This window comes from Colletotrichum graminicola (genome assembly GCF_000149035.1).
Source record: "Colletotrichum graminicola M1.001 genomic scaffold supercont1.16, whole genome shotgun sequence".
Taxonomy (NCBI): domain Eukaryota; kingdom Fungi; phylum Ascomycota; class Sordariomycetes; order Glomerellales; family Glomerellaceae; genus Colletotrichum; species Colletotrichum graminicola.
This window is the reverse complement of record NW_007361020.1, coordinates 506973-530441: the sequence shown is the minus strand read 5'-3', so window position 1 is coordinate 530441 and position 23469 is coordinate 506973. Positions and strand designations below refer to the sequence as shown.

Sequence of the window (23469 nt, the reverse complement as noted above, 5' to 3'; positions counted from 1 at the left end):
TGGCACTTGCTTCTTTGGAACGACAGGCGAAACTGGGTAGGTGTGGAAACTACCTAGGTGATTTGCATTGGTCCCATCTGCTTGGGTCGAAAGGAAACTTCAAATTCAACAGCAAATAGGACTAGGGAGACATACCTGGATCTCTGTATCATATGTCATCTCTATCATTCAAGGGGCTTCTTCCCGAAATGCGAGCTTCAGCCGCTGTAAAGGTTATTTGTAGTGATGGTTGCAGGCTAGCTTCGGGGGAAGGAAGAGCACGAGAAGTTGGGTTTATAACCGCACCCAGATGTTGAAGAAGAACAGAATACGGAATGGTTGTGTTATGGAACAAGGGGAGTAAAAGCAAAGTCGGGGCAATAAGCCGAAATGGCTTCGCCCACCCTGGAACAACTATGCTGCATTCATTCCTTTCCTGCTCGATGGTGTTTCCAGGTATATGAATGAATACAACTGAAGGTGCGGCAAGTGGCGTCCAAGAGTCTAAAGGAGGAAATAAAGCTCTGCGAGGCAAAAGAGAAGCAGACAAGTCCACAAAAGGGAGCATCTGAGCAGGCGAACCACCACACAAGAATGTGCCTTGTGCTCCTCTTCTTCATGGTGCCCTTCAGGCAAGTAGTCAGAGGAAGATGGTGAAGCTCGTTGACCAGCTATACGTTTGGCAGCGGGATATAGGTAGTTTAATTGGCAAAAGGGCGCACCCCCCCGTCTCTGAAGGTATCCTCGGCTGCTGGCTTACAGTACAGTACGTATCTCCTTCAGGGCCCCTAAGGGCCACAGCTGCTGCACCTCACCCCAGGCCGCGACCAATAGCGCTGAAGCCACATGTCCATCTCTGCAAGGCTGAAGCCTGTCCCAAAAACGTGGCCTCCTGCGTCGCATATCTATTCCGCCACGAGCAAGCTTCGTTTCCCCAGGCTTGTTTCCTTTACGCAACTAAGAAGCTGAGAAGCATACGTCCCTCTCCCGACCGATATATAGTCCACCTTTGGTGGCAAAGCGGCCGCCCAAGATGTACAACACGATGACCCGCGCCCAAAATACCTTTGGCTTTTTCACGTCGGTAGCCTTCTTCGTCGCCGCCATCATTGCCCTCTCCGATCTCGTTGCCCCTCGCGCCCCCTCCGTCGGTTCCCTCAAGACGACAAACGTCCAAGTCGTCAAGGGCCGGCCCCATTACTACTCGAGCAAGAAGGAAGAATATGCCATCATCAAGTTCTCCCTCGACGCCGACCTCTCAGACCTCTTTACCTGGAACACGAAGCAGGTCTTCGTCTACGTCACGGCCGAATGGCCCGATAGCTCCAAGGCTGCCGCCGGCACCAATGCCACTAACCAAGCCGTCATATGGGATCAGATCATCACCTCGCCCAGTGCCGATCACCTCGCCAACATTGGTCCTGCTGCCATGCGTAAGCTGAAGAAGAGCGCCGAGGGCAAGAGCATCGACCCCAACCGGTAAGACTGTCGCAGTAATCACTGCTGTATGCCGAGACCCATGACTGACAACTTCGCAGTGGCAAACTCCGCATAAAGAACCAAAGACCCAAGTACCAAATCACTCATCCTTCGAGCAAGATCGCCGAGACCGACAAGGTCGTCTTGAAGCTGCACTATAATGTCCAGCCGTGGGTTGGCATCTTGACATGGAACCAGAACCGGGATATTGGCGGCTGGAAGGCCCTCAAGGGAGGTGTGAGTAAGGCCTTCAAGCTTCCTGCTCTCAAGGTTAAGGAGAACAAAGACAAGAAGAAGCCTTAAAATGGACGAGGAAGTATGTGAATTCGGCGGAAATGAATATAACTTCCTAAACATTCTTACCTCATTTTGCCAGTCATTCATACAAAGTTTTTTTTTATATATATAAGAAGGTCAACTAATGCTGCGTATGTGTATCGTCTCCTAATAATGACCAGGTACACTGAGTTGCCCCCTGAAGACTAGAGCAGACGCCTCGATAGTCCAAAAAGAATAGCTATGCATGTCTTGATGTACTGCGATCGCCGCCATTATAGCCTGTAACCCATCCTTCCGGTTTAGTTTTTGTTCTGTTGGATATCGAAGACATCTATCAGAAACCACATCGCTTGATCAAGGGGTATCTGCTGAACCAAAAACAATCCTAGGAAACCGGGGAACTCCCTTTCTAACTCTAGGCCGCGTCCGCGGAAGCTCCGTTCGTTACTCCGTTCGCTGCTCCGTTTCCACCACGTCCGCGAGGAGCGCCTCTTCCCCGTCCACCACGTCCGCCACGGCCTCTGCCTCTGCCACGCGCATCAAGGTTCGGGGGAGGCGGGACGTTGCCGTACATCGGCTGCTGGGGTTGAGCCGGCATCTCGTGAAGGCCCGACTGTCCGGGATGTTGGACCGGTCCGCCGCGACCACGACCACGACCTCTGAAGTTGCCTCCACTACGCTGGCCTTGTCCATTGGCCTCGTGAGCTTCGTCCGTGCCGTTCTGGTGAGGGCGGTAGACAAGAGTGCTGTGCAGCAAATTTGGTCCACCTCCACCACGGCCACGACCTCTGTTAGACTGACCCTGGCTGCCGTTCGCGGCGCCGCGCCAGGTGCCTCTGAGCGGACCGGGAGCAGGCGCATCCTTGTACTGGGGAACACCCGCTGCCATCGTCGTGAGCGACACTGGAGCTGTCGCTGGCTTACGCTGCATGCCGGCTTTGGAGCCCGACACGACTTGCTTGTACGTGGTGTTGAGAACCGAGGACGAGGCAACGGTCATACCGCGGAATGGTGGAGCTCTTTCTCCCAGAGTCGTGCCACTCATGAAAGTGAGATCCCAGACGATGTCCAAGAGAAGATTAGTGGCGGTACGGCTGAGGCCAACCACTGTTCCCCGGCTGCCAAGAGGCACCTTGCCAGAAGAAGACAAGAAGCTGACCCGGTCGCCGAGAGCAAACTTCTGGTTGCTGAGGAACAACTCGGCATCGCTGGGCTTCATGATGGCTGACCGCGGAACGCCCTTCATGTTTACGACATCTACATCGTGAGACTGAAGGAAGACTTGGGCACCAGCCTCGGCAAGTTTCATGACCACAACAGAGTCGAGTTGTTCAGCTTCGAGGGGAACTCTCTCAAACTTGCTGGTCTGAGCTGCCTTGAGCCAAGCTCCAATCTCTTTCACTCGCTGAGCAGCCACCTTAGGGTCCTTCCAAAGATCGGTGTCGCTGACATCGCTTGCTTGAGGGTTCTGCTGAATAGCGGCGAAGAAGTCGGGGAACGCGGCGACATATCTGGCCAGAAGCTCGATAGCAGCATTGCTAAACTCCCAGCCAGAGTCTGACTTTTGCGAGTAGCCGAGCACCTTTTGCTTCTTGGCATCGAACTTCAGGTTGAGCCCCAGATTGACTCTCAAACCACCAACAGTGTTAACCTGGTAAGATGACAGGATCTTGCTAAGAATCAAAGGGTGGAGGTTGAGCATTTTAGCAACTGCGTAAGACGGGGTGTATCGGTTCTGACGCTTCATGTCCTGGATAATGGGTTTGGCGAAGTCGGGTTCCTTGTGCTTCAAGACAGAAACTCGGATGTTGGCCTTGTTGTTGACATGACCCGTGACCTCCAGAGCTCGTCCATAGTTGTACTCGCCCAAGAAGAAAGCCTGAGTGCCAATTGGATACTCCTCCTCGATGGGGACGGCAGCCTTCTCGATGAATCGCTCGTCTTCGTTGATGACTTCGTCGACAATGGTCTGAGAAGCGTACACGCTTCTCATGCTGGGGTTCAGTGCATACTCTTTGATTAAAGCACCTTCCTCGGTCTTGATCAAGCCCTTCAACATATGGACGTGAACCAGGGATTCTACAGAGCCGATGACGATGCCAAGGCGCTTTGAGTGCCAATTCTCGATGTAGGTAGACTCCTTGGAGAAGAAGTCAATTTCTTTGGGGCCGTGATGCTTTTGAACAACAGAGCCGTTTCTGTCGAGCTCGTAGTCGAAGAGCTCATCGGTGACCTTCACAATCTTGGCCTCTTGCAGGAACGGGTATCCGACGAAGCATCGCTTTCCAAGCCTTTGGGCAGCTGATTGGACCCTGGTTCTCATCTCTGCGTCGGTGAGGGTAACAATCATGCTGGGATTCTTGCTGTCTGCCTGGAAGACATTAACACCAAAGTTCTCCACCAGCATCGCTGTATAGGACAAGGTGTGCAGTGTCGGGAACCCCGCAAGTGCCTCAATGTTGATCTTGACGCCATCAACAAGGCCATTACGGTAGGTGAGACCGTCGGTGCTGGGAAGCTCGAAGATATTCTCCACACAGCGGCAGGGATTAATATCTGGGAAAATACCCGCAAGAGACGAGGGGTAGTTAAAGGCGATATCCGGGTTGTAAGTGAACTTGAGAGCAACTCCAAATCCATTTCGTTCCTTTTGGCCCTCGCTGAGGAGCTTGTTTTTGGGCTCCATCGCGCTAAGCAGGCGCTTTTCGTCGATAAAAGGGATCTTGACAACGGCTTCCCATTCCATCTTCTTTCCGTTCATGTCAAGCTCGAAGTCTCTGGGATAGAAGTCGTAGATGGGGGAATTGGGGTTCGTCATCAAATCCCAGTAGACTTCGGGGACAATGGACTTGCTTCGATCGGGCAGGACACCCATGAGCTGCTCGAAGGGCCTGAAAGGCTGACCCAGCTTGAAGTTGAGGTCAGCTCCAAGACCTCTGGTAACGTCTGTAAGATCTGTTAGCGCGTTTACGTGTGTTGTGTCCCATCGAGCCTACCGGAGGTCAAAGGAGAGTAGTGGTACTGGTAAAACCAAGGCCACGAGGCAATTCCGCGGTAGTAGTAGTACAGAACCCATTGCAGACCTTGCACATAATTCTCACAGAGCTTGGTGAGCTCAGTTTCGTATTGCTCAGGTGCCCACTCTGGGAACTTCTGCAGGTAGTACTTGGTCTTCCAGCCTTGGTACTTCTGGTCATAGAGTTCCTTGTACTGTCGCTGAGCGTCTTCGCCACCAACATCGACAACGGTAGCCTTGTCATAGTTGCGCATAACGCGATAGAGGGCGAGAGTCCCCTCCTCTTCTTCGTCATTAACGTTCTCGGCGCCCTTGGGAAAAGACAGGAGGAGATGGCGATGACCCTCATCATCCTCTTTGGTGCTCCACTCAATGTGAAGAGTGTCGGCAAGATCTTGAACAAATTTGCGATCAGCGGCGTTGAGACTAGTTCCCAGATCCAGTGGTTCGGATGAAGGTTTCTTGACATAGGGACGAATTCGCTGCTTCCACAGATCTCTCTGGGATGATGTCAAAACAAGCCCCTTGCCCTTGGGCTTTTTGTTGTCGGCGCCATTAGATTCCAAGAGTTTCTTAGACTGGAACCATTTCTCATCGCTGACGTCGTGCTCAAATTGGTTCGTCTCGTCCTTGGCGAGCTCGTTGAGAAGCCTCTGAAGACGGGGCAGGTTGATAACACCGCCCTCGTTGATATAGCCATCTCCCAGAGGTAAAACCGACTTGTAGATACGGAACATGGCAGCGAGAGCACCCTCGTTAATATGAAGACGAGGGAGGTTGGGGAGGAAATCGTTTCCAACAAAGAAAGCCATCAGAATGAAGTCGTCGATGACTCGTTCCAGATCAAAGGGGAAACTCAGCCGGCCAGGCTCCTTAAGCTCCTGGAATTCCAGCTCCAAATACTCGCGCACTATACATAGATGCAGCAAATAGAAGTTCTGATGTTCCAGTTCCCTGGTCTTGGCCTTGCTCACACGGCCAAAAGTAACCTCCTCTCGGAGAAGACAAAAGTGAGGGTCGTGACTGAGCAGGCCAAGCATGATGAGATCGGCATCAAGGCCGTAGAGGCAGTGGCGAACGTTGGAGTCATAGTCAGGCTGCGCCTTGGCATTCCGAATGTACTCCATGATCTTGTGCTCACCTTCACCAGGAACCTCATGGCCAGACAAGACAATCTCGCAACCTTGCCAGTCAGCGTCCTCGGAGACCTTCTTGTTGACAAAGTACTTGAGCTGTTGCGTCAGCTTCGCCATGAACTCGGTACCGGGCGTGATGCAGTTGCTATCGAAAGGGGGTTCTTTGGGCATTTCGACGCCCTCGCTGATGGCCTTATCACGGGCCTTCTCTGTGTCGAGGGCAGTTCGAAAACGTCTAGCGCGCTGCTGGTTCATCTTGGCTCTTGGGGCGACTCCGTCAATTGCCATGAAGAAGAGCTGCTTCGGCTTAATTTTCCCAAACAAGTGCTCGATGTAATTGAAGATGCGAATGAACATCTCCTCCTCGCTTAGTCGAAAAGTCGTATCTTCGCCGGTATCTTTGTGCGTACAGTTATGTATAATACCATTCATATCCAGCTACCCAATATTATTAGCTATTGCAATCGAGGTGCAAAAGTATGGGAGCGGGGGCGTACATAGAGACAATCGAACTCGGGAATGCGGTTCTCGGCAATGAGCTGCGAGATGGCCGGATAGCGCTCCGAAAGCCATCTGAAAAACTTGGGAACACTGCAGATGATGGGGTTAGCAATTGCGACGTGTGGCGACCAAGTGAGAATGGAAGCTTGACAAACCCCATGATGTCGTGGTGGTGGCGCGCTTGAGGTAAGCGCGACAAAAGATGCTAAAGTTGATGAGGTTGCGATATGGGATGATTGTTCCAGGAGACAAATGCAACCTGTCCCTTTCCGTCTCAGTGTATTGCAAGCAACCTGTTGAGGGTCGTTTTTTTCGTCTGTTTTTTTTGTTTCTCTCCAAACACGAAGGCAGTCCTGACGCAGGAGGCCAAGGTGAATCAGTCGCAAGCTGGCTGCGACGTGAGAAAAGAAAAGAAGAAATGAACAAGTGAAAGAATATTCAACAGCTGGCTATTCAAAATAACCAGACTTGTCTGCGATTCTGCCAGGTGAACAGGGAGCTCGGCTGTCGAGCTGTGTGAGGGCGAGAGGTTGAGGTCGGAAAGTGTGGAAAGTTGGGTTGCGCGGGTGAAGCTGGACAGATGGACCTGGTGCCGGGCGATATGGTCGCAATCGATATTGGATGATGCAGGAACTTGCCTCCAGCTTTCGGGCGGCGGCGGTGGTGGCGGGGCCAGGCGGGAGAATCCTGTAGCGCTAGTGGCTACAGAGGTTCAGTCATTGCTTCGAGCAGTGTTTCTGGCCTTGCCGATATGACTCGACCCTAGGTACCTAGGTACCTAGGTATCCACGTACAGGGACCACTATCCGTACGTTGTGGCCTGTCCTACGCCACACATTCCCCTCCAGAGCTTGTGGGTTTGCGGCTGGTGAGAATGCGCCTCGGCCACCTGCTTGCGGGGGTGGTCTCGTCCGTTCTTGTCCATTCCCGCTTCGGCCTGGCGTGGCAGCCTTGCCCTTGACTGTCCGGTGCTAGGGCCAAATTTCAATCTACGCGCTGCTGCGCGTTGGCTTTTAGAACCTCCACCTCGCGTCTTTCACTGTCGTTTGCGCCAGCACGAACCTTTTGACTTTCCCCTTGCGAAGCAGCACACCGCCCTCTCAGCCTCCCGAAAGTTGACAATCACTGAATTATAAACTATATTCAATCAATCGTTGAGTGTTACGCAATGGCGCCCGCCCAGGTCGTTGATGATGTCGATGGTAAGCTTCGCAAACGAGCTTCGAAGCGCATTGCAGACTAATCCTTCTTCAGTCGACATGGTTCAAGAAGAGGACGAGGACCAGGAACAGCGTCTCATAAATGAGGGTAGGTTGTCTTCACTTGTAGAGCTACTGTTTTAAACTGACGCGATGACAGAGTACAAGACATGGAAGAAGAACAGCCCCTTTCTCTACGACATGATTCTCAGGTACGGCGAACTGTCAATTCTTACCTTACCGCGACTGACAAGACAAACAGTACCGCTCTCGAATGGCCTACCTTGACCACCCAATGGTTCCCTGATGTCAAGGAGCCCGAAGACAAGAATTATCGCACTCACAGACTGCTCCTAGGAACCCACACTTCCGAGGGCCTTCCCAACCACGTGCAAATTGCCGAAGTCAAGATCCCCAAGTCCATGACCCCGAACCCCGACGACTACAATGAGGATACGGGAGAGATTGGAGGCTATGGAAAGTCGTCAAGCGGCGCGGCGGCTGCCGTCGAATTCAACATCGTACAGAAGATCGACCATCCCGGTGAGATCAACAAGGCGCGCTACCAGCCTCAGAACCCCGACATTATCGCAACACTTTGCGTTGACGGCAAAGTCCTTGTTTTCGACCGCACGAAGCATAGCTTACAGCCTACTGGCAAGGTCAACGCACAGGTTGAACTCGTCGGCCACAAACAAGAAGGATTTGGTCTGGCGTGGAACCCTCATGAAGAGGGTTGTCTCGCGTCTGGTAGCGAAGATACTACCGTGTGTCTATGGTTTGCTTTGCCTACCTTCACCTCCCCAACCTGAGATTAACCGATTTTTGACAGGGACCTCAAGACTCTCCAGAGCGGAAGCCACACATTGAAGCCCACCCGCAAGTACACACACCATACCCAGATCGTCAACGACGTCCAATACCATCCCATTGCGAAGAGCTTCATCGGAACCGTGTCGGATGACTTGACGATGCAGATTATCGATGTGCGTCAACCCGAGACGAATCGCGCCGCCGTCACCGCGAAGCGCGGCCATATGGATGCCATCAACGCCCTGGCATTCAACCCCACGTCAGAAGTGCTCGTCGCAACAGCATCCGCAGACAAGACCTTGGGCATCTGGGATCTCCGGAACGTTAAGGAGAAGGTCCACACCCTGGAGGGACACAACGATGCCGTCACATCTCTCTCGTGGCATCCGCAGGAAGCCGGCATTCTCGGCAGTGGCTCCTACGACAGAAGAGTTATCTTTTGGGATCTTTCCCGCGTTGGAGAGGAGCAGATGCCGGACGACCAAGAAGATGGTCCCCCAGAACTGTATGTCCATGCCTGGCTATATGTATGAAGCATGTATTTGCTAACCAGTTGCATACATAGGCTCTTCATGCACGGCGGACACACCAACCACCTCGCAGACTTCAGCTGGAACCCCAACGAACCCTGGCTCGTCTGCAGTGCTGCCGAGGATAATCTTCTTCAGATCTGGAAGGTTGCCGACTCCATCGTCGGCAAGGACGACGGCGATCTGCCGCTCGATGAGATTGACCGATAGGCAAGGTGGAGTCTCAAGAATACTTACCAGTAAAAATCACTAGCTGCCATGGCAGATACCAGAGACTGAGCCGGGCAGGAGGCTGAAAATGGCGGCGGACGGCACTTGGAGGGCTGCATTTTGTTCTATTTCCTTTGCTTTTGGCGTCCATGGTTATTAGTGGAGATTACTTCAGATTCCCAACATGCTGCCCTTTCAATAATCGAATCGTCTCGCTAAAACGTCTCCGGCACCGCGTTGCCAAACCCTGTCTGGCTTGATGCCTGCTCTTGCATTGGTTTCAAATCGGCTCTAGAGTGGCCTGAACGGCGCCCGTCTTGCTCGAGTCATGGGAGTTATCCCGAACAAGCGGCGAGTAAGAGCAAGTTGTATGTGGAGGACCTCATGTGTCATTAAGGGCGGCCGCGTACAATATTACATCCGCCTGTCCATGGTTGTTCTCCGAGAAAGCGCAAACGCCGGTACTGAGTCCGGAGGTGGACCGGCAGAGACAAACAGCACAGGCAACCGAAGACATAAACAGACAAGAGCACAGCCGCCGCACGTCTCAGCTTCCTAGCCACAGACTCAAGAAATCAAAAGTTGGGGGGAAAGCCTCCGCCCCAGTAACACATTCCCACATTGTATAACAGCATGCTGCATTGCAGTCATCATAAGGAACCCCGTCTTTTGCGTCACCAAGAAAACGCGCCGAAGGCCGGGTACGCACTACGCCACGACGCGCTTTTGAAAGAACAAAGACTTCGCATTTCAATATGAAGGAAGATTATCAAGCCAAAGCCTGCCTGCCTGCCCTGGACCCTGTTTCACTCCCCGACTCCCACAACGCTGCCGCCCATCCAGCCGTATAAGAAACCATATGTGTGTTTGTGTCGAGAGAGAGAGAGAAGAGGATGGAGGGTTGTACATGCCAAGCCAATCTGAAAACGGAGATAAACTAGGACGGAGGGATTTTTTGTGATGTTGGAAAAGATGAGACAAGAAGGCCAGATGGAAAGGAGGGAGGGAAAGGGGGGGAACTTGATGATGAAGCGGACACGACGACGAAAATACTCGAGGGGTAAAGGAAAAGAGAGAAAACAAAAGACTAGAAATATTGAAAACCAACACATCTCACACACACAATGAAGGCCAGGTATACCCGTTACACTCCCTTCGCTATGCACTCCCCTTTGGACCGCCCAAAATCCGACCGTATCGCAACCACAACGTCCAAACCAAAGGCGAGGTCGGCCGTAATCAACAATCCTTAACTAGCCAGCCCTTTTATACTGACGCTTGTCAGGGAGAAAGCAAATTCCAACAGCGGTGCCCGTCCGTTCCGGTAGTGTAACACTCTTTTTGTCTTTCCAGCCTCGCAAACTTTTTTACCCGCATCCCTTGGTATACCGACAACCAACCCCTTTCCAAGTGATCTTCCAAAACCTAGACACCCCTTCCGTTGAAAGCAAGCGTAAGTCCTGAAGGTAATTGCCAAAGGTCAATGCTCTATGTTCGTCTTGTTTTCAAAGTTCGTTCCGCATAAATGAGGATGAGCTGAAAACAATCCAAGGAAGCCGATGCAGCTCGCTTAGATTCCCAAATCGCTAACCAGGTCGTCATTTAGGCAGGAGATTTGCTCGGAGGCGCGACTCCTCCGTTCTGGCGAGCATCGCCGCCGCTGACGGACAGACCACCGATACCGCTGGAAAGGAACGCAAAAGGGTCGTTCTCGTTTTGCGAGTAAAAGTTGTTCGAGGGGCCAGCAGACGCGGGACCGTTGGAAGCCGACTGAAAGGCAGCCTCAGCGGCGCGGCTGTCAAAAGGGCCGGCGGAGTGGGATCCGGGGGCCGGTCCGAAGTGGGTGTTGAGGGAAGAAGGGTAAGGGGCAGCGCCGCCACCGCCAATGCCGGAGGGGAGAGCGTAGGTGCTGGGGGGGCCACCGAAATGCTGACCACCGTAGCCGCCACCAGATGCGAAGCCGCCACCGGCCGAAGCGAAAGGACCAGGTCCAGGGGTGCCGCTCATCGAGCCCTGGCTCATGCTGTAGTTGGAGGGAGGGTCCATGGGGGAAGGGTAGCCACCAGAGTCGGCGACGACAGCGGCACCAGCACGGCTGGCGCCGCATCGCAGACAGCAAACGTTCTTAGCAAAGTTGTGGTAACCGCAGACCTCATTGCCACACTTCCAATCTCCGGCGCGAAACGGGACGACGCCGCTTCCGCCCATGCGCCCACCACCGTGACCCATGTGTCCGTGGTGGTGCTGGGGAGGAGGCATCATGGCTGGTGGACCGTATCCATAGCCGTAACCCATATCGCCGGTAGGGCCAGCGCTCACAGCCGGGAACGAGCAGCGGAAGCAAGCAGTTCGTCGCTGGAAGTTTGAGAAGCCACACGAGGGGCAAGTCCAGTCGCCAGGACGAGGGCGGTTCTTGCTGGGCGGGAACGGGGTAAGGATCTCAGCAGCACGGTCCAAGACGCGGCTGGAGGACGGAGACACTTCAATCGCCTTCTCGTTAAGAGCACGACCGTTCATGCACAGGCTCTCAGCAGCCTAGAACGTCGTTGTTAGTCTTGTACTTGCGGGCCTTGATGGGCGCAGAGTTCTGCATCAGAATGAGGACGACGGCCATTGAAGCGGCTTTGGCATTCCCAACGGACCAATTGCAAAATACCGTGACAGAGTTGTTGCTCGTGATAAAAAAAAAAAAACTAAACTCACCTCCTCGTGGGAAGAGAAGACGGCGAAACCGCTGCCTGTGGGCTTATGCTGCTCAGGGGTTCGCAGGGTCCAGAAAGCAATGGGGCGACCGCCAAACTGGGTGAACCAGCTCTCAAGCTCGGATTGAGTGGTGTCATGGGGCAGGCCAGACATATGGAGGACCTTACTGCGCTCCGACAAGAACGCACGCACATCGGCGCGAGCGTCCATGGGGCGTGTCAAGACATCGGGGTGCTCGTGGGCGGGCTGCGACTTGCGAATCAGGCCTCTCAAAACACGGGCGAGGGTAACGGCCTCCTCCATAGCACGGCGAGGGGACGCGGGAGCCAGGGCCTGAAGGTGGAAAGGCAGGTTATGCTTGATTGGAGCACTGGACTGGACCGGCTCCACCTCCAAGGCGGCACAGATATTGGACAGCATCGAGGGCCCAAAGGGCAGCGATTCGGGGTGGTGCTGCTGCCATCGCTGGTACTCGGTTCGCAAATCGAAAGTACGAGAGTGCTGGAGGTACGGAGGCAGCACTACGGCCTTGTCTCGAGCCTCCCGGGGCAACTGGACGCGGAGATCCCAGGCGTCAAGCGTAACGAAGACGAAATCGAGATTTTGCGAGGTCAGGTGCTCGTTGGCAAACGTGTCGAATCGGTTGATGGCATCGCGGAAGGTTCCGGCGTTACGCACATGTTCCCACGTCAGGGTCGTCAAGCTCGCTAAAGAAAAATGCCATGTTAGCGAGGAAAATTTCCCGTTGTCGTCAGCGAACCCAAGGTAGGCCGTCGTATGACGTGACGGGGAGATGACGAGGTCTCAAGCCTCGTGTGACAACTTACTGCACAAGGGTGTGATCGGAGTGTTGATGGGTTTGACAAGAACGCTCTCGCGGGTGATCTGAAGAGAGGTTCGGTCAGCTGTGAGTGTGATGGCGAAGAGGGCTAGGTGGGCCAGCAGGGCTCGACTCGGGCAGGAGAAGGAGGCCAACGTACCTCCTCAAGAGACTTTGCGTCAAGGAGGATCCAGCCAAGCTCGATAACCTCGGCAGAGTCCTTGGTGACGTAGACTCCATGCTCATCGCAAGTGGTTGCGACGTGGATCACGACATAGCGATCAATGTTGAGCTGGTTACCAGCTTGGGGACCAGACATTGTGGCAGCAGGGCAGCGACGACACGACAGACGACGAGGCGTTGCACAATAAAAAAAATAATGGCGGAGACGATGCCCAGATGAAGATCAGTCGATGCTTCAGAGAGCTGTATTCTTTGCAACTGCAGACAAGAGGATGTTGCAGTGGTTACGACTCGAACAAACGACGGATGCTCGGGGGAGGGGACGGAAGTGGTTCCCGGCAAGCAAGCTTCAGGAGAGGTGCCGAGCAAAGTGAAGTGCACAGCAAAGAGAGAGAGAAAAAAAACAGACCGAAGCGGAAGATGCGGCGGCAACAAGCAGGCAAGGGGAAAAGGGAAACGAGGACGGAATTGACGGGTCCTCGTGTCGAAACGCCTTTTGTCCTTGCAGCTCGAAAAGGGGAGAGAAGGAGATGGGAGGATTTCGGTAGGGGCAAGGAGGAAGGAACCAAAAAGAGGGAAAGGTGATGGAAAGGTAGGAGGGAGGTCGACGCAGACCGCAGGAGAAGAAAATTGGTGTTGGCGTGGGACTTGGGAAAAGTGCTCCGTAGCAGAGTGAGAAAGAGCAAGAGAGAAGTACCTGGCCTGTCCCGGTGCGAGCGGCGCGGCGGGAAGTACCTTCCTTGCTCTTGCTTGGGGGGGGGGGGGGAGGGGCGGGAGGAGGAGGGCAGCGAATCGACTCCCCCCTCTTCCCCCCCAAAAAGATACCAACCACAAGCTGTCAGGTACTTATCCTACCGTTCGTCGCCCGACCTTCCACACATGATTCACATACACAACAGGTACACACACATAGGTAGACACACAAGCAAGAGCTCCCTTTCTTTTGCCAATTTCAGGCGTCTTGAGCATCAGGAATCTGGACATATGCTTGGTTCGCGCAACTGGCGCCCTGCATCGTCCCAAGCACGGCAGGGTCGACATATGCAGTACCGCACGGCAGCCGTGAAGCTCAGAGCTAAAGGTACATCATGACTTACATAACTCGCTGGGCGTGCAATTCTGATACGACGTGTGGAGGCACCCCCCTGGTAGCACAGTACGGCGACGTGGAGGTAGGTTGGTCGATTACTACACAGTGAGGTATTTGCCATCAACCGCCTTCGTAACGGCCTTGCTGCAACTCTGAGCAGCAATTGCTTGCTATACTGCTGGTGGTACATCCGTCTGTCCCGGTTGGGCGATGAGGGAGGCAACCAATCCAGCTTTGATATAGGTTGACAATAACGAACTAGCAAACGTTTGGCCCCAGGGTCTCAACTGCTCAGCTCTCTCGTCTTTGCCATCCCCCCCCCCTCCAAGGTATCCGTGCCGCCTCGATTGCAGCAAACAAAGTCAAGCCAAGCCAGCGATTGAAACGGATTGGAGAAGCCTCTAAGCCCGGCGTACTGAAATAGACCACCCGTGTTCCCTCCAGCCAGCCCATGGTACGAAAGAGTAGGACATGCTGGCCGCGGTGGCACGGTGATAGCTAGAAATTGACTTTTGAAGGGGTCCTAGGCGACCACCACATGCAACCCATACTGGAGCATCTCTACCATGCCTCGCCTAGTAGGTACCTACGTAGGCCGCTGGAGGCGGCGTCATTGCCGTGCCCAAGACTGCGGCCGTGCTCGTTGCATTTATGCCTGGCTGCCGACCCAAGGCACCTCCGTCCGTCAGACGCTAATTACCCGGATACCTTGAGAAAGCCACATCAGCGCACCAAGAGCTCTTGCCCGTTAGGTGGTGTGGTCGCCTAGCCCCAACGTGGGAAAAATGGGGTGAAAGTAAAATTCCATCCATGCTAAAGAACAGAATATGCATCCCGAGAAACCCACCCGTCATACCACCCGCCGCCCCAGATGTGACTTTCGGAACAAAACGCGCACTGCACTTTACCAACCAACTCTCGCACATGAGACAAGGCATCCAGGTGTTGCTGAGATGAAGTTTCTTAGGGGTTCTTTTTATTCTACACGTTAGAAAATAAATAGAAAGAAGAAGAAAAGGGAAAGAAAAAAAAACACTTTTCTTGGCTCCTCGTATTTTCGCGTGAGCGCATGGCCTCTCGCCTCGCTAATGAATCGTTTATCGGTCTGGTACCTATTGGCAAATGTCAAGATTTCGCACAGTGCACCATTGGCAACGACCAGAAATGATATGCCGTATAGTAGTAGTATCAAACCACCTCTCTCTCTCTCTCGTCCGGTCCTTTTCGTCTCCTCCCAGCATGAACCGGTCACTCACGTTGCTCACATCATCATGTCGTATTTAGAACAGAGCAGAGCGTACAGCAATAACAGGCGGCAGCACAACGCGTCCCGGTCGTGTGTCGATCTCGATCATTCGCCGGGGTGGTGCCGTATGCGCCTGTGGCACACACCGACCTGCCGTGCCGAGCCTACACTACCTACCTACCTGACCACCTTATTGTTCCAGTGTCCCTCCAACTCACCTGAAGCTGTGCCTACGCACACACCATCAACCTCCGCTCTCCGAAAGGGCCGTCGCGACGTGCGACCAACTGGCCATTGGACGCTCGTACTGTGAGGGGGAGCTGACGAGCCGGCGGACGACTGCCGTGGAACAGAGATGAGGCACCCTCCCACGTTTGTGTTTGTAATGACCATCACAGCTAACAGCCGTAAGGCACGCTACCTATCGCGAATGTATACTGAACTGAGCAAGTCAATTACCTCAAACGTGATGGCCCGGCTGCGTAGTAGCGCAATTGTCAAATTTTGTTGTCAATCAATAGAGTTGGGCCATCCATACCACATTAACCGTCAATATATGCCATCTCCTTGTCTCCCACGTGGAGCTGCCGAACTAACTTTCCAAGGGGGAAAATGGCTTCTCCAACTGCTCGAAGGTAGTCATGAATATCCAACAAAGGGGCTCTTTCTATTTTGCCATGTTGTCTCTCGAGGCATATCGACCATTCGCCAATGAGAGAAGAGAGCTGCCGAAGGCGCATCTCCTGCAGAAGTCACCAGTCTCCTACGCCTCTCAGTCCCAGGACCAGCGCTAGAACAGCCCCACACAGCCCGCCCTGGCTTGCTTGCCGGCGAGGCGTCATCTCGCTCCGATGGTATTATCAGTCCACACCTTCGTCTCCCCTTCCACAAGCACCCTGTCAGCTTCTGGTCCCCCAACCCGTTTTCATAGGCACCGGCGGTAACGCGGCCTCTGTACCGGCTCACTAGCACCGTATCAAAACTGCAAAGAAGGAGAGGAAATGTACCCTCAGCAAGCAGCACGCTCTGTCGCTCCCCCTTATTGTAGCTCTGTGTGTACTTCGCCGACTACCCACCAGGTTCCCAAGTTCTCGGGAAGCTGTCCCGGCCGACCTGGTCAGTTCTGCGAACGAGGAGGTCGTGGTGGGTGGCTTCTACACTAGGTACCCAGCCGGACACCCAAAACGGATAAACCTGTAATCCAGCAAGGGGTTTTGCCACATGCCCCTCGGACGCAGTCATGCTATAGGCCAATCCGCTGATTCAACGGCTCAGACCTTGAACCATCTTAGTTTAACACACCTCGTCCCAGGACCCAGGCTTCGAGAAGGTTGGAAGCTGTGTCTTAGTTTGCACCACTTCCGGCCACCTGTAGGTATCTCTTGCAGGATGGACCCCGAGGAGCTAACGAATACCGTTGCATCAACCAACATTTGCATTCATTCCTTTTCCCCTTGAGTAAAGACAGTGTACGGAGTACGGATACTGTCGCCATCATCATCGCAAAGCGAGCACAACTGGCAGCCAGAACACACCCTTTCCTCATATTGCTTCAACTTTACAGGATGGCACTCAACAGTTTTCGCGAGACACAACAGGACTGACCTTTGCACCCCTCATTTTTCTTCATTCTTTCAAATGCGCCAAGTGCAGCAACATATACAGTTAGGCCCAATTGAGACTCAGCCTTCGTCATCGGCCTCATTTCCGCTTGGGCTATCCTCAATATCCTTGCTGCCTAATTCGACAATTGATGCCGGCCGCTGCAACCTCCATATATATTCATCGTCGTCGGTACCCCTCAACCGAGATGAACCTGATTTGACTTGTATGTCGATGCAAGGTGCCTTGGATATGCCAATATGTTCAAGCCCAGGAACCAGAGGTTCGTAGACATATGCTGCTGTCGCCGGCCCGTGATCCCTGGCGGCTGACGGAAGAGCTGGGCGTCCAGCCATTTCGAGGGCTCTGTTCCCTGCCCATATGACAGCACACCGGCAGTTTTCTCGTAACAATTTATTTTCCGATGATCGGGCCAATAGTGATGTTACAATGTCGTTGACGATACTATTCTTATCCACTTGGAATTTCGATTTTCTTGAAGATGGCAGTCTATACCGTTCAAATATGTAACCGGACAACAAAGTTCCAGCATCCCAATGTTTTGGCTAGGTCTTGATAACGAATTGACCATTGGTTGTAAAACCGCCCCCTTAGCATCGTAATCATTCTGGACATTCAGCTACCATATGTCAAATCAAGTACGTTCATCAGTCTTGGCCACAGACGGGGTCTGAAGGCGCCCACGAGCAAAGCACTTTGGCACCGCCGGTTTTCAACCCCTATGGAAAGCCGTTACATGTCGTCCCCGACGGATTGTCCGGTGAAGCTGAATGATGGTGATGACCATGGGTCAAATAGGCGCTCACTTCACCGCAGATCGGACATTAAAGAAGCTTATTTCGACGAGCAGCTGGGTGCTTCAGAAGAACGTGGCTAATCTGAGGGTTGCAGCATTAGCCGATGGGATTAGTCGCGATCTCGGAACCGGAAAGCTGCATGTCTCGGACGCGCAGAAACATCCAAACTGAAATGTTTCGCTGGTGATATAGGCATGGCCTTGATTAGGCACGCAACCGCATCTGGTTACGGCGATTGGCGACGGTCGCCGCCCTTTCCTTCAGGTACGAACGACACTGGGATACATCGAGAGTTTGAGTGAGCCACACCAAAAACCCTCTCACTCATCTTTCAGCAAGCCTGAATCGAAACTTTTGGATGGACAGAGGGTCTGAAAGCACAATATGGGGCATTGAGGTACATGGTAGAAAGAGCACCGACACACATCAGGCCACGGGCCGAGAGGTTCGGCTGTTGTCGAGACTGAAACAACACGTGCCGGTTACGTCATTGAATGGGAGGCCATTCCAAGTTGCAGTGGAATTCACCCGCGCATTGGCTGCTTGAGGTAGGTACGTAAACGGAGGCGTCAGGGCGCACACGCAATCTGTTACCAGAAAGCAAGGGAACTTTTGGCCGTTCCAGGTCGAGTCGGACCTGAGCTGACGCATTTAAGCTTCTGCTCGCCTTAGCAGCAACTCTCCTCTTTGCCCTCAAACACCAACAAACTTTCGGTACCCTTTCCATTCAGTACAGTCGACAACTTTCATCCTTTGGCTCACCAAGCATCATCCTCGTAGAACGTCAACTAGAACCGAACACTTCAGACCATCAAAATGGGTGCCATCTCCGCAGTCTTTCTTATCCTCATCACTATCCTCAGTACGTCTCTCCGATGCAAGTAATAGCCGACTAGACTGGGTATATGCTAATATGGGCGTAGTCCCCCCTGTCGGCGTCTATGCTGTCGCTGGCTGCGGAATGGGTAAGTTATCGTCGATGATCATACCCCGACCTCGTACGTGTGATACATGATACTGACTAGCTACGTAGATCTCCTCGTCAATATCTGCCTGACGATCCTGGGATACCTCCCTGGCCACATCCACGCCTTCTACATCGAGTACGTCTATTACGATCGCAAGGAACAGGCACGAGAGGGGCGCATCATTACTGGTCGCGCGCCAGGCGTTTACAGCGACAACGTGCAGAGCGGTGGGCACGGTTATGGGACGATTGCTCAGGGCACGGCCTGAACAAAAAGATGAAAGAGTCTGTTGGTCGTATGGCGAAAGTACATCTGCTGCTTAATCAAGCTCGATGTGGCCCGGGTACGAGCATACGACACGGGAGATAGATCGATTTCGAGAAGAACCATGTTATAGTCGGTGTTGTAATGCCGACATACGACGGCGATCTGGTGTTTTTATGGAACGACAGGCATGGATGTACAATGATGAACAGGAATAACAATCGCAGGTGCTACGTCTGAAATCCTAACCAACTACGTGAGCGTGCCTGGCTTGCGTGCAGGACAGGCGCCGGATCGGAGCGCCAGCGCATCCGACCTTGTCCCTCGCTGCCAGCTCCTGTTACACTGTGCAGGTCATAATGCCCGATTTCACGGGCAGAGCGCAACACCTACATAGGAGACCACAGCGTCGAAGGATGCAGTCGGAGCCGAAAAGAGCTGGTTGCATCTCGGCCCTCGAATGAGCGAGGGAGGGTGGACAACCGCCTCGACAGGGCTAGGCGGTCGGTTCCATGCGCGCGCGCGGTGATCATTGATTCACTCCGACCCTCTAAGATAGGCTGGAAGACTGCCGTTATCGGATCCACAACGGGCGGGAGGAGATGATGGGACAACGGCCACGCCTTCGGTCGTCGTCACTCATGTCAACCACTTTTTTGAAACAATCGTGGATAATCATATATCTGACAATTGTCAACCTGCTGTCAAAGTCCGAGGAATTGCGCCATCTCCACTGCTAGCAGGCTCCACACCGTTCAACGATTAATTGGAATTTTGCCCATGTGAAGGCGACTTTCATCATGGTGGTTAAAAGCCGGCGACCGCAGCCACTGAGGTGTTAGTGACTGGTCACTTTTGGCTATGGCCCGGGCGCATACAGCCAGATTGTAGACACGAAGAACAGCCCAGTGGGTGGGCGAGTTCGCCGAGTTCATGAGGGGAACGGGAAGGAGAGCGAACGGCGGGGACAGTGCGGTCATCTCACAGCAACGTTCAGTCGACACGGTAGGGCCAGCTGTCGTTGGACGAGAGCCAATGGCAGTGACAGGGGGGTTGGCGTTGGACCACCCTTTGAACGGCAGCCACGACACTCGTGCAGCACGCACCTGCTTGTTCGCTGGTGCCGCGTTGCTCTAGCCTGCAATAGGTAGTTGACAGTCCAGCTGCTAGTGCCTCACTACCTCTGCTTCTGCCTCTTAGCCCAGTCTAATCTGCATGTAGCCTGCCTCCTGCCTGTTGCCGCCTTCCCCCCGCCTATTGCTACAACCTGATGCGATGCAACTTCACCCCAGACATTGCCCGACTTGCCTTATTTTTCCCCCCTCCTCCTTTCCTTTCCTTATCAAAGTTTCCTTCCTACCTACCAAGACAAATCTGCAATTGCTGCGGTGAATCAGGACAAGGCCTTTTCCTACGCATCTCGAGGCGATCCGGATTGCTTCTTCTTAAAGAGGTCCACAACCATCACTCACACCTTACACTCGGTCGCCCACTCTTCCTGTGTGTCTCAACCTCCCTAATCTCCACCTCTGTCTGTCTCCTAGACCACCCATCGAGGAGGTGGAAGCTCATCCTATCCAGAACGGACGGGACGCGCTCTTGCTGAAAACCCTACCTCTGCATATCCTCCTTCGCCCACGAACCACATCCCGGTCTTGAACAGCACTCAGCATACAGTCCCGTTCGGCACGCGAGAAGCGACACAATAGAACCAACCATGTCTCCGCGCTCGCTGATCTGACTTTCCCTCAGCTCCATCCTGCCGCACGACGCATCAACGCCGGCCTGCCGCTCTTAACTGGTACCTTGGCCTAGCAGCTCATGCTGTCCTCACTGCATATATATCTATATATATAACCCATTCCACGAGCAACCATCTCCATTGAACATGGATTCAGGGAAGGTCCCTTCTCAGGACCAGTCCGGTTCATTTCAGTCCCATCATCCAACCCTGACTAGTCGCGCTGGAGGCGCTGCTGGTGGTACCCATTCTCCTTTACCACTCGCGTCTAAAAGAATGACGCGAGATTCATTGCCATTTTCATTCCCTCCTCTCTTCCAGCCTGATACATCCTCAACATCACTTGTCCCTTCGACAGCCGAGGGAAAGCCCATACCTTTCGACGGCAGCACTGCGGCACATCGTACATCTGCTCTCCGGGAGCTCAACAGCAACTATCCTTCCCGTCACCGTTACGCCAAGTCGACTGGGGCCCAGAGCAGCACATACTCTCAGCCCGTCATTGTGAGGACGTACTCCGGGTCTCACAGTCGCCCCACGAGTACCAACCGCGGCAACGGTTCCAACGGAGGCGGTCTCGGCTCTCGGGCAGCCTTTTCTGTTGTGAGCAGCCCTGCGGCATCTGTACGGCGCATCATAGCTCTTAGGACTCCATTCAGTGGGAGCAAGCCGTCTCAGCATGGCGGCCTAAGCATAGCGAGAGGCATGGCGAAAAAGCGGCTGGAGGGCCAGGGTGCCCTGACCAAGCTTCCACCCGTCGAAGCATACAGCTTCAAGAGCATGATGGCCAACATCGAGTCGCAGGAGGGGGAGAACAACATCAACGCTGACCTCGACCGTATTGCTGAGATATGTGCTCGGTCACGGTACTCGCTAAGCAACCAGTATGAGGTTCACGTTGCTCCTCACGGGTCCGGTTCATCTTTTGCAGGCCGAGCCTCATCGTCTAGACGCCAACGCCAGAATGCCGGCCCTACGTTAGAGGCCGTTGTGTCGGACGACGAGCGCAGGCATAAGAGGCGCAGCGGTGGTAGGAGAAGAAGTATAGCGATGGGTACACTTGAAACCATCATGTCTTCGAGCCGATCTTCCGAGGAAGACAAGTCGAAGAAGAAGTCGGCCGCAGAGATCACGGCCGAGGTACGGGGCAGGACCGCAAGGAAGTCTTCAGGTAGCACATCGCCGACTTCATCGGGCAGTGAAGCCGAGGGGCCGTCAAGCAAAGATCCGAAGGGCCAGCCTCCGCCGCTTGTGCGGCAGAAGTCATCCTCATTCGCCACGGCCATGCTAGAGAGCACACGCCAGGGCTTTGCCGCCAGTATTGCCTCACCGCGGAACTCAGCAACAGGCCTGGTCAGCGAGCCAGCTCTGCCGAAGACCTCGACGAGCCATCTCGAAGTCCGAACAGATGCTGAGGAGAACGTGGCCCATCGCCGTGCAGCCAAGGGCTCGGACGAAAGGCCCCGGGCTGACGGTCATGAACCCCAGCACCACGAGACCTTGACCCAGCCCGATCAGACGAAGCCACCGGCGGGACTCCTGGCTGGTCTGACCGGCTGGGTGCCGTGGAGACTGCCGCCGATTGTGGGACTTGGGTCAGCGTCTGCTCAAGGCGGCGTTTCGAGGAGCCATGCTGAGGGTAGCTTGCGGGAACTGCTTAAGACGGCCGGTTTCAAAAGTAAAGGAAAGGCCATCGAGGGCCAGTCTTGAGCCTGTGAGGTGACAATCAAACTTCACAAGATTGGGGATAAGACGCCTTCGTCGTGGATGGCACACGCAACTTGGTAATACCATTTGGCCTGAACTGCCGAGGCTCGGAAAAGGACAGTACCAAAAATAAAGGTTCCATTTTTGATACCCTATACACAAAGCGGGAAGGCTATACACAAAACGACCAGGAGGCGCAAGATCGAAAACGGGAAATTCGTATCACCGCCTGTAAGCAGTACAAACTCACGAGCTAACGAATAATCTGTTTCACGGCCATTTATGATACATACTGAATGAGAGGGCATGCCCCAGGATGGGCAACGGGATGGACTAGAAACCGGTTGGTATTTTCAGACTAAAACTTTTTCATAATATATGGCGTTATTCAATTATTGGGCGGTCCGCTAGTAGGTTCATGGTATTTGTCGCACATGTCCTAGATGAGCTCGACCATCTGGTAGCCAGCTCCAGTTGGCGGCCTCCGCGTCTTTGAACCAGGTGGAGATATCACGCAGCACGACGAGGAAGTTCTGCCGTCCTCTTAAAGAGCCCCTGTGTCACCGCCTGGGAGAGAGGACACCCCCCCTTCCCAACCTTTCGGTTTCGACGACGCTCGACGCACCACGTCGTTGCATGAACCACCAGCCTGGTATCCTTTGGCGAGTTTCGAGGACGTGAGGCTGTTTTGCCTGATCCTCTTTCTTGCGGCATGAAATTTGTCTTCTGATTTCTGAACTTTCATAGACGTTGAAAAAGGCAATTCCCAATATCAACCCGATCGAAAGAGGATTCTGAACCTCCTCCCCCCCCCGGCAACGATTATCACAATTCACGGCGGACGAATAATAAAGAAGGCATCGAAGCAAATCGACCAAGTCGCGTCACCGTCATTTGTTGGTGTATTTCCCCACAAACCCCATAGTCTGAGTCTATACTGGGTTGTCATCCACAGCAAGTGGGATGCAACAATGATACAGCTATTCCTGCAACCCCCCCCCCCCCCCTCCTCGAAGACTGGTTTTTTTCCCCAAGGCAACTCACACACCAGTTGCCTCCGACGCCTCTTCCTTTAAAGATCGTTTCTTTTTCTCTCCGCTCCCTCTCGTTTATTTGCGAATGTTCAATGTCTTCAAAATATATCGAGCTCGCAATCCCTGAGCTCGAAAGTAAAAAGAGACGCCT

At 53.6% G+C, this 23469-nt stretch overlaps 7 protein-coding genes across 7 annotated transcripts; 4 read left to right on the top strand and 3 right to left on the bottom strand.

The window, feature by feature from the left end:
* Positions 1 to 1012: 1012 nt before the first annotated feature.
* On the top strand, positions 1013 to 1761 carry GLRG_04964 (signal peptidase subunit; the record flags this gene model as incomplete). Its single annotated transcript, XM_008095649.1, has 2 exons — positions 1013 to 1458; positions 1518 to 1761. 2 exons carry the CDS (start codon positions 1013 to 1015, stop codon positions 1759 to 1761), a joined length of 690 nt encoding a protein of 229 aa, XP_008093840.1.
* A 391-nt stretch (positions 1762 to 2152) lies between these two features.
* GLRG_04963 (XRN 5'-3' exonuclease) lies at positions 2153 to 6550 on the bottom strand (the record flags this gene model as incomplete). Its single annotated transcript, XM_008095648.1, has 4 exons — positions 2153 to 4683; positions 4734 to 6327; positions 6387 to 6480; positions 6546 to 6550. The coding sequence occupies 4 exons, from the start codon at positions 6548 to 6550 to the stop codon at positions 2153 to 2155; spliced, it is 4224 nt and encodes a 1407-aa protein (XP_008093839.1).
* A 1008-nt stretch (positions 6551 to 7558) lies between these two features.
* On the top strand, positions 7559 to 9142 carry GLRG_04962 (WD domain-containing protein; the record flags this gene model as incomplete). The annotated part of the gene is made up of 6 exons (XM_008095647.1): positions 7559 to 7592; positions 7645 to 7698; positions 7750 to 7801; positions 7852 to 8367; positions 8422 to 8907; positions 8968 to 9142. The coding sequence occupies 6 exons, from the start codon at positions 7559 to 7561 to the stop codon at positions 9140 to 9142; spliced, it is 1317 nt and encodes a 438-aa protein (XP_008093838.1).
* An 806-nt stretch (positions 9143 to 9948) lies between these two features.
* Positions 9949 to 10254, bottom strand: GLRG_04961 (uncharacterized protein; the record flags this gene model as incomplete). Its single annotated transcript, XM_008095646.1, has 1 exon — positions 9949 to 10254. The coding sequence occupies one exon, from the start codon at positions 10252 to 10254 to the stop codon at positions 9949 to 9951; it is 306 nt and encodes a 101-aa protein (XP_008093837.1).
* Positions 10255 to 10744: 490 nt separating this feature from the next.
* On the bottom strand, positions 10745 to 12984 carry GLRG_04960 (uncharacterized protein; the record flags this gene model as incomplete). Its single annotated transcript, XM_008095645.1, has 4 exons — positions 10745 to 11677; positions 11846 to 12552; positions 12673 to 12730; positions 12826 to 12984. The coding sequence occupies 4 exons, from the start codon at positions 12982 to 12984 to the stop codon at positions 10745 to 10747; spliced, it is 1857 nt and encodes a 618-aa protein (XP_008093836.1).
* Positions 12985 to 18420: 5436 nt separating this feature from the next.
* GLRG_04959 (uncharacterized protein) lies at positions 18421 to 18840 on the top strand (the record flags this gene model as incomplete). Its single annotated transcript, XM_008095644.1, has 3 exons — positions 18421 to 18466; positions 18528 to 18569; positions 18638 to 18840. 3 exons carry the CDS (start codon positions 18421 to 18423, stop codon positions 18838 to 18840), a joined length of 291 nt encoding a protein of 96 aa, XP_008093835.1.
* A 2013-nt stretch (positions 18841 to 20853) lies between these two features.
* On the top strand, positions 20854 to 22287 carry GLRG_04958 (uncharacterized protein; the record flags this gene model as incomplete). Its single annotated transcript, XM_008095643.1, has 1 exon — positions 20854 to 22287. The coding sequence occupies one exon, from the start codon at positions 20854 to 20856 to the stop codon at positions 22285 to 22287; it is 1434 nt and encodes a 477-aa protein (XP_008093834.1).
* Between the last annotated feature and the right edge of the window lie 1182 nt (positions 22288 to 23469).